Raw genomic sequence first — 10,455 nt, 5'->3', positions numbered from 1 at the left:
CACCACAGCATGCCATATTTTTCAATTTCCTGCTCAGTTCATATGATACCGAATTATTGTCAAACTTCCCAAAAATGTGTCACGCAACATGTTCGAGTTGATGTTCGAGATTGTCTCTGTGTTGTTATCTACTTACTCAATGATTGAAGCAAACGTGACGTACCTCACAAATCGTATTTGGTTGCCCTTATAAAAGAATTCAAGAGTAAATACACTCATGATCGAATTTCTGCTCAACAAATGCAAAAACAATGTTAATCAAAGCGCATACGTACATACGTATGTATGTACCCATGATGTTCTACCGTATTTATTCACAAGACCGCCTTCAGTGTCGAAGGAGGGCACTATGAATTCTTGCGAATGCCGTTTGGTCTGAAAACAGCACCAGCGACATTCCAAAAATTTATAAATATTATCCTTAAGGAATTTATAAATAATATTTGTCTCGTTTATTTGGGCGATATTATTATTTTCTCAACTTCTCTGCCAGAGTACATTGAACTAAGTTTCAATCGCTTAAAAGAAGCTAATCTTATGGCGAAAACTATATGTATCTGACCCTGAATACGAAAAAAGCTTTAACAAACTTAAAAACATTACTTAGCCATGACCCAATATTGGCGTATCCAGATTTTTCCAAGAAGCTTGGTTCGGTGGTTGAACTTGACGAGAGCAGACGTGTGCTTAAGCGAAAAAAAATAAACAAACAATTAAATAAAATAAAAACCTTATTGATTAAAACAAAAATCAACCAAAAACATTATGAGTGCAAAAGATAATAGCAACAATCCGTATGGATTATTGGAACTCGATTCAAATAAATATTATTTTTTCCTAATTAAAAACAATTTTGTCCAGAGCACAGAACAAGAAATGTGTACAAATATTAGTTATTTAAAGCAAAGTTAACTGCAAGGTGACCTTAACTTGCAAAACACAATCCACAACACCAATGCTAGTGATAACTCTCGCTCTAAAAACAATGTAAAACAAACAATAAAAAGAAGAAAAGAGCAAAGAGACGAGAAACCGACGAACGTCGCGATATTGAAGACTGTCAGCGTTATACACATGTGGCAAGTAATTGTTATTTACCCTACCAGCGTGGGTCGAATTCCTGCCTAACATATTAGTCCAGTCAAAAGAAGATTTAACTTAGTAATTTTAGGAGTATGCGAGTTTATGGTTTTATTATGAAAAGCCCATCACTGTGAACTTAAGTTTGAGTTTTCGGGGTGGGGGTTGTGTCCCGCGGCCGCCATCTTGGAAATAAGGGTGCAACTGTTTTTTTGCGTTTATCTCGTGAATTCCGAAAGTTACGAACGTTTTGTTAAATACTTTTTTATAGATAATAATATTATCTACAACTTTCATTCAAAACTTTTTATTGTAAAATTAATCATAAAGAAGTTATAAACAAAATTACGCGAAAAACATTTTTGTCTAGGAGTTTTTTTTGCTATCTTCATTTAATCTTATGATTTTGAGCTGCTAAGCGGAGCAACCAATACATAAGCGAAGCCTATAAGCGTGTACGAATATCATATACATTGCATTTATCTACTTTTGTTAGTGATATTATTATGTTATTATTGTATTGTTAATTTTGTACGCAATTATATTTATATTTTATATAAATTATTGAGACTCCTTTCCGCACCACCTAAGAAGTAGAGTCTGTAGATAATTTCATCTAGAAATGTTGATAATGTTTTAGGTACAACCGATTCCACGTTACTTAAAAAATCGTCTGGCGAAGGATATTTTTCAGTTTCATATACTTGAGAGCGGATGTCTTCAAGAATAATTGCAGCAGCCTTATGAACCACCCGCAGTCTTTCTTCAGAAATGTTGGAATTTTTGTTTAGATACCATGACTTTGATAAAGTTTCATAGCCAGTATTGCGGAAACATATGATTGTTTCTCGCGTTGCTAAATTCCAAATTGAAATATCGTTACCATATTTCTGAAGCAAACGTTCTTTTATGGTCCGGTTTTCTGGAATATAATCTGTTTCAATTTTTTTAATTAATTCGGATAATTTAAACTGGCATTCGTCAGCATTACTACGTAAATATGAATAAATATACTCCATTGCGATGCCAATTTTATCGCCTTGATCACTGACTTTTCTTTCATCGTGCAGCCTGACCCTCCACAAACGTTTGCTGCAATTCGTGTGGTACTTTGCACCAATAGCAACCAAGTCTGGAATGTCTTAGACACGATTCAATATATCAATAGAATTGAGATCGGTACGTTGTGAAAGCAAATTAATAAGTGACGTTTTGAAAGTCGGCTTAGATACGACTGATATGCGATTCCTACGTTTTTCGCGGATGTTCCGGTCGTTAGATATGGTATCAGTGCAAATGAAGCAAAGATTGGAAAAATCAAAAATAGGTGTATGGACTTCAGATATAGAATGCGAAGTTGACAACGTAGTAGAAGTACTGCCACTTCTACGTTGTGTTACTTTATCTGTTCTTTTATCTGAGTAATATTTATAACAAGCAGCATGGACTCTAACTTGTGAAACACTAAGTAAAAATTGCTGATGATCGCTTCGACCTTTCGCAATACTTCTTTCCAGCAGAGTTTTTACACCTTTGGCTTTAACATCTTCAATCACTTTTTCGCACACAAAACAATTAGACATTTTAACATAAATCAATAACAACACGTGTTGATACTTCGAGAAACTGTACAAAACTAACGCCAGCGTAACGTATTAACATTTATTTTATTTATTCTAAGAAATAAAAAAAGTGATTGAGTGCAAAACTGTAACATTTGTCTTTATTTGCATTATTGCTTGCTACTAGCGTTATTGTTTTAGATTGACACCAAACCGGTTTGAGAGAAAGATAGTACATACATGCCAATAAAGTTATGCAAAAAAAATATTTGATTCTGTTACGCCAAATGGCTTAGAATTTTAATTATTAATTTAATTTTATATATTTAATTTAATTTTAATCATTATTATCATAATTTGTTAAATTCCATAATTTCTCGTAACGTTTCAATATTAAGCTTACTGTTTTCTAAAAATACTGTTCAATTTTCGTATATGAATTTAAAAATAGCACTATATATGTATAAACACCTATATTACATAAGCGTAACAGAGCAATACATATTTACTCCAATTACATAAATTTGAACTTAATCCGTTAGGCTAAGACACTATAAAAACTCGAATTCAGAAATAAATAAATCACTTGTGAAGTTACCACCGAACGCGCTCGCATTTTATTTAACAGGCAATTCGCGCATTTCCCACGTAAATTAATTTCTCATCTCAAAAAAGCTTGAGATTTTTCATGGCGCCCGAGCAGGGACAGTAGTGCGAAAGTGGTAAAAAGTGATAGTGATAAAAGACCAAAAGTTGGCAATTTGCGCACGCAAATTTTTAATAACTAATATTTAAAATAACCAGCCGAATAAATAACTAAACGAATATTGCCTGCGCGGTCCGTTCACAAGCAAAACAAAAGTCGTCTCGCAAACAAAAAATTAAAAAAAATAACAAAACAGACAGCAAAACTAATATATGTACATACATACGTATATGCATATACAAAAACAAGTGCAGTAACTGAAAAAGTGCACAGTGACAGTGAGCCCCCAAAAACCAAAAAAAAAAAAAAAAGAAAAACTAATACATCTATCAAAAAAAAAACAAAAAAAACGTTAAAATTATTTAAAAAAAAAATTGTTTAACATATAAATAAAATAAAATATTAATAGCCAAAAAAGTTTAAAAAAAAAAAAAATATATAATAAATAAAAAAGAATAAACTACAATACACAGTGCAAAGCTGAAACAGTGCGGTACTTATATAAACGGTCACAGTGATATGTAAATGTTCTCGGCCAAAAATAAGGCAATTTTATAAAAAAAAAAAAAAAACAGTGCAATTCACCGCTGCTCATTTGCAGTTCGTCGCCCTCGTGTATATATCACTGTCCGCTGTCACAGTTCTCGCAGTTGCTGCCATACTCGCCGCTGCTCTCATCACTGTAACCGTCGCTGCTACTCTGGTCACTGCTGCTGCCGTCATCGCCCGCTGTCGCTGCAATCCCTACCGCTGGTTCTGTCGCCGCCAGGAATGACCTGCACCTGCATCCTTTGCAAAAGGAAAGTCAAGGCTTGCAATAAGCCTATACAGGTAACAAGTGCAATAAATTGAAAGTTGTGGTTGTTGTTGATAAACACTCTCAATTTTTTGCATCACCCTTTCACTTTCTTGCATATATATACATACATATATATGTACACACTCCCATATGTGTACATGTACCATATATACAATCATCTATACAAATATACGTATATAAAACTCCGCGAAAGTGAAACAAGGGTACGTTGGGATTTGATAATAAAGGGTGTGACCTTAAATGCGAAATCGTCAATAAATTTAAAAAAACAAAATTAAAGAAATTGAAGACCTTTTTTCGAACAATAAGTTCAATTAAATTAAAATTATTATAAAGTTAAATAAATTTTTCGTAAATACGGATTATTTACAAGGAAATAATTTAAACAAAAATCGATTTTTCGCAAATCTGTTGAACAATTTTCGTAGTGTTGTGCTACTGTGCTTGCTCATCCTTTCGTGGCCTGACCACAGCCTTGTCCAACAGCTATTTTTCGTTTTTCTGATTGAGATTTGTGCAGGCTATTCAGCCATCTTTTCGTTTTCGTTTTTTCAGCCACAAACTCTCACAGATATTTTTTCGTTTCTGTGGACATTGAGCAAATTTTTCGGGAGTTTAAATAATTTAACTCAAAATGAGCAAGCCAAAGACAGCAGTTCCAAGTCTCTCTCCAAGTAAGGAGATTATGGAATTGAAATCACTAAAGCGCCAGCGAACTGTTGCGAAAAATAGTATAGTGCGCATAAAAACGGGTCTCCTCGATAAAACAATGTCGTTAGATCCAATTGAATTGGAGTGTCGACTGGACATTTTGAACTCTCATAGCGATAAGCTTATGAAGTGTCAGTCGAAAATTGAAGAAATCGACGAGGAAGACATAGCCCGTGGGGAGTTAGAGGACCTAATAGTGGAAACTAAGTCCGTTATAAAATCTATTCTGGCGAGAAATAAATCGTCAATAGCCGAAACATCCTTTGTTGCACCTCACAGCTCGCGACTACCGAAAATGTCGCCACCGAAATTTAAAGGGGAATATTCAGAATTTAAAAATTTTATGAGTCTGTTCGAGAGTTTGGTGCACAACGATCCTACAATCCCAGACATTGAGAAATTTAATCACTTGGTTAACTGTCTGTCTGGTGAAGCTTTGGGAACGGTAAAGGCCTTCCAAATGTCGGACGAAAATTATTCGAAGGCGTTAGCTAGTCTCAAAAAAGTTTATGACAATAAATGCTTAATATTTTTCGACACAATTTCCAAACTTTTTGAACTGCCAACTATCCCAAAGCCATCGGCTGTTTACGACTCGTTGCTGTCGTTAGGTGACGAGAAAAACATCACAAACGCTATCATAATTCATCTGGTAATGTCAAAAGTTGACACCGTTACTCGGTCAAAGTGGGAGGAACAGTTGGATTATGATAAGCTGCCATTATGGCGTGAGTGTGAGGCAGCATTAAATAAACGCTACCAACATTTATCTGCCGATGAAGCCTCAACGTCGAGGCTCAAGCCGTCAAGCAGTCACAGCATTCAGAAACCCCACCTTCATGCGGGAAGGACGAAAGCTGCCTTAGTGACTTCAAATATAAAACAGCCGGTGTGTCCGCACTGTAAATCAAATGATCATAGTATACCCGCGTGTCCTACTTTTAAAACTCTCTCTGCTCAGCAGCGATTTGAGTTTGCTAAATCAGTCCCCTTATGCATAAATTGTTTGCGAAAGGGGCACTCAGTCTCAAAGTGCAAAGCGGATCGGTGTCGTGTTTGCAACCGTTCGCATCACACGTTGCTGCACCAGTACCCTGTATCCTTTGCAACTGCACCACAACTTTCGACCTCGCATGCCATACACACGACGAGTACGCCAGATCGGGGTATGTTGGCTACAGCCGTAGTCAACGTAAAAGGTAGCTCCGGAGAGTACCTTGCTGCACGAGCCTTGCTGGATTCTGGATCTCAGGTGAATTTCATGACAGAGGATTTGGCGCAGAAATTACGAATTCGTCGCGAAAGTACGACCTTAAATATTATCGGCATCGGAAATGCAACCAAAAAAGTAAGGACGAAATTAAATACGTTTGTAAAATCGCGGGTCAATAATTATGAGTTTTCGGCACAGTTTTGGATAATGCGATCCATTTCAGCCAGCCATCCAGATCGTAACGTAAATATTAATGGCTGGAAAATACCTAAAAACATTAGCTTAGCGGACCCAGAATTTTATAAGGCTCAAAAGGTAGATCTTTTGTTAGGTGCTGAAACATTTTTCAAGCTTTTAGCTGTAGGCCAGATCAAGGCCAGCCCCAATCACCCAACATTGCAAAAGACACTTTTAGGCTGGGTTGTGTCTGGCAAATACGCCTCCAACCAACGTCCTCCTCCCACAGTCAGTAGCACATTATGCCATACTGAACAAGATCTAGCAAATATAGATTCCATTGTCCAAAGGTTCTGGGCGATGGAAGAAATACCTTCAGGGGCTAGTTCGACAAAATTCACACCTGAACAAATAGAGTGTGCAAAATTTTTCGTAAAAACTACTAAAGTTTTGCCTTCAGGAAGGCTTCAAGTAAGACTGCCTTTCAAAGATGACCGTAAGTTACTCGGTAATTCCTATGAAACCGCGTCTCGGCGGTTTCAGGCCCTGGAGAGAAAGACCTTGAAAGACCCAGAACTTCGTCAAATGTATCTGGACTTCATGAATGAATACATCGAATTGGGTCACATGAGCCCAACAAATAATAAGATCCCGAGTGAGCCACACTACTTCATTCCGCATCAATGCGTTCTTCGGCCTGAAAGTACGACGACTAAATTACGTGTTGTTTTCGACGCATCAAGTCGTACCTCTTCTCAAATTGCGTTGAATGAAATCTTGATGGTTGGGCCGACCATTCAAGAAGAGCTGTATTCAACACTTCTTCGTTTTCGTTTGCATAAATATGCATTTACGGCGGACATTACTAAAATGTACCGCCAAATTCTCATGCACGAAGAAGACAAAAACTTTCAGCTTGTAGTGTGGAGACGGCATCCATCTGAGCCACTTCAAATCTTTCGACTTAACACCGTAACATACGGCACTGCGCCTGCTCCATTTCTCGCTACACTGTGTTTACAAATGCTCAGCGATGCCAATACACATATGTATCCACTCGGCTCAAAGGCAATAAAAAGAGATTTTTATGTAGACGACCTGCTTACAGGATCCGATAATTTCGAATCTCTAGATCTTATTAGAAGTGAGATAGTTAAAATATTAAACTCGGCAGGATTCAATTTATCTAAGTGGTTTTCAAATCACCCATCATTTTTCGATTGTGAGAGTTCTGAGAAGGCCTTAAACTTCAATCACACAGACTCCACAAAAACACTTGGAATCCATTGGTTGCCGAAGGAAGATTTGTTTCGGTTTGTCTTAAATGACAACTTTACCAGTTTACGAGCCACTAAGCGAAACATATTATCAGTTTCGGCTCGTCTTTTCGATCCTCTTGGTTTACTTGCCCCACTAGTTACCAAAGCAAAAATCTTATTGCAAGAGCTTTGGCTGCAAAAACTAGATTGGGATGAGTCGATTCCATTGCACCTCGACACCAGCTGGGAAAATTTCAAAGCCAATCTACTGCAGCTACCATCAATAAGCATTCCTCGGTTTGTACACACCGAGTCGAGTGCAAGCTGCCAAATTCATGGCTTTGCCGACGCCTCAATACGAGCGTATGGCTGCTGTATATACATACGTAGCCATTCGGCTGGTGGAACGAAATGTACACTGCTTACTGCAAAGTCTAGAGTGGCTCCGCTGAAGACTAAATCTCTTCCGCGTCTAGAGCTCTCGGCAGCCCATTTGCTGGCCAAATTATGGTCACGAATAGCGCCAATGTTGAGTCGGCCAATTGAAAATATAAACTTCTGGACAGACTCCGAAATTGTTTTGCATTGGATCAAAACGCATCCATCTGTACTACAGACCTTTGTTGCAAACAGAGTGTCCGAAATCCAAGAGTTGACGGATAAAGCTACTTGGCGACATGTGCCAACTAAGCAAAATCCCGCGGAGCAAGTGTCTCGGGGTTGTAACGTGGACGAATTGAATAATTCTATCTGGTTTAGCGGTCCACAGTTCCTCCTAGAAGACCCTGCGTTATGGCCAACAAACACCCACTTCCAGCTCTCTCCAGGAGACGAAGCATTAGAGAAGAAACGGAACGCAACAGTTTTAGTTGTTCAAGCAAATGAATCGCATCCAATTATGGAACTCACCAAAAGAGTATCTTCTCATCAAAAACTGCTTCGTATTGTCGCTTACATATTAAGATGGATAAAACGCATTAGAAACCCATCTGCGACATTCACACAAATGCTGACGGCTGAGGATATTAAATTAAGTTTCCTCAAAGTCATTCAAGTGGTTCAACATGTTGAATATGGTGAAGAAATTATGAAACTCACCAAAGGTACCACCCTACCCTCAAGTTTGCAAAAACTTAATCCATTTTTGCACAACTACTCGGAATTGTCGCTGTCGTTTAATTTACTCTGAGTAGGAGGCCGCCTATTAAATGCGCCTCTCCCATATGATGCCAAGTTCCCACTGCTCTTAAGGAAGAACTCGCACTTCGTTACCACATACTTACGGTACCTACATTTTCGAAATCACCATGCTGGAGCAAAGGCATTGGTAGCGCTTCTCCGAGACCGCATTTGGCTGGTCAATGCTCGAGAAGCTTGTAGTCGTACCGTTCGAAACTGCACACACTGCTTTCATTATAAGCCGAAGCTGCAAACCCAAATAATGGGAAATTTGCCTGCCGATAGGCTTCGTGCACTACGACCCTTTCTAATATGTGGAGTAGATTTTTGTGGTCCCGTATATACTACATTGAAAATACGTGGTAGACCCCCAGTAAAAACATATATCGCAGTGTTCGTTTGTTTCACTTCAAAGGCAGTACATTTAGAACTAGTAACAGACTTGTCTTCTAATTGTTTTATTTTCGCCCTAAAAAGGTTCATTGGACGCCGAGGAATGCCGCGGAAAATATACAGCGACAACGCCACCAACTTCGTCGGCGCCGATCGCAAGCTTCGCGAGCTGAGGGATGCTTTCGAGGCCCAACAACCGGAAGTACAGAAATACGCAACGGACGAAGGATTCACCTTCGCCTTTATACCACCCAGGGCACCGCACTTCGGCGGGTTATGGGAGACGGCAGTGAAGTCCGCCAAACACCTTCTCGTGCGCGCAATCGGCAACGCGCTGCTCACCGCCGAAGAACTACAGACGCTGCTCGTCGAGGTCGAGGCCGTACTCAACTCGCGACCCCTGGTACCACTGAGTCAGGACCCGAACGATGGAGAGGCCCTAACACCAGCGCACCTACTAGTTGGGTGCCCTCTTCGAGCGCTGCCACCAGCCCAAGTATCGATGGACCCAATGCGTTGCTGCGACAGATGGCAACTTGTCTGTTGTCTCAAGCAACAGTTTTGGCGACTGTGGTCCAGGAACTACCTGTTGGGTCTGCAACCACTTGGCATCCGAAACGCAACCTCGAGCTGAACGACCTCGTCCTGGTTCAGGAAGACAACACACCACCGCAGCAATGGGTGCTCGGCCGCGTCGCCGCAATCGTAACAGGGCAAGACGGCAAAGTCCGCGTAGCAGACGTGGCAACCAAAGCGGGCGTAATTAAACGCCCCGTTCACAAGCTCGCCGTACTGCCATCAGACGTTGAAGGACCATGAGCCTTTCAAGGTGGCCGGTGTTACGCCAAATGGCTTAGAATTTTAATTATTAATTTAATTTTATATATTTAATTTAATTTTAATCATTATTATCATAATTTGTTAAATTCCATAATTTCTCGTAACGTTTCAATATTAAGCTTACTGTTTTCTAAAAATACTGTTCAATTTTCGTATATGAATTTAAAAATAGCACTATATATGTATAAACACCTATATTACATAAACGTAACAGAGCAATACATATTTACTCCAATTACATAAATTTGAACTTAATCCGTTAGGCTAAGACACTATAAAAACTCGAATTCAAAAATAAATAAATCACTTGTGAAGTTACCACCGAACGCGCTCGCATTTTATTTAACAGGCAATTCGCGCATTTCCCACGTAAATTAATTTCTCATCTCAAAAAAGCTTGAGATTTTTCAGATTCGTTGAAACATGCAAAAAAAAATGTGTTGAAATAGAAAGTATTACATTTTGTTACAGTTTTCCTCTTCAGTATATATATGCATATATATATACATATATAT

General features: G+C 38.7%; 1 protein-coding gene across 1 annotated transcript; it reads left to right on the top strand.

The window, feature by feature from the left end:
• The first annotated feature begins 3,981 nt into the window (after window positions 1-3,981).
• LOC128869540 (uncharacterized) lies at window positions 3,982-10,169 on the top strand. The gene is made up of 2 exons (XM_054112108.1): window positions 3,982-4,179; window positions 9,185-10,169. The coding sequence occupies exons 1-2, from the start codon at window positions 4,120-4,122 to the stop codon at window positions 9,917-9,919; spliced, it is 795 nt and encodes a 264-aa protein (XP_053968083.1). The 5' UTR covers window positions 3,982-4,119; the 3' UTR covers window positions 9,920-10,169.
• Window positions 10,170-10,455: the final 286 nt, after the last annotated feature.

Source organism: Anastrepha ludens, chromosome X, assembly GCF_028408465.1.
Source record: "Anastrepha ludens isolate Willacy chromosome X, idAnaLude1.1, whole genome shotgun sequence".
NCBI classification, from domain to species: domain Eukaryota; kingdom Metazoa; phylum Arthropoda; class Insecta; order Diptera; family Tephritidae; genus Anastrepha; species Anastrepha ludens.
The sequence above is the reverse complement of the archived record's forward strand: the minus strand, read 5'-3'. Positions and strand labels throughout refer to the sequence as shown.

What these genes read in the sequence shown, in the direction of transcription:
- LOC128869540 (XM_054112108.1), top strand. Translation starts at nt 4,120, where the DNA reads ATGACCTGCACCTGCATCCTTTGCAAAAGGAAAGTCAAGGCTTGCAAT. An exon ending in CTTGCAATAAGCCTATACAG is followed by an intron (nt 4,180 to 9,184) that starts GTAACAAGTGCA and finishes CGCCCTAAAAAG; the next exon opens with GTTCATTGGACGCCGAGGAA.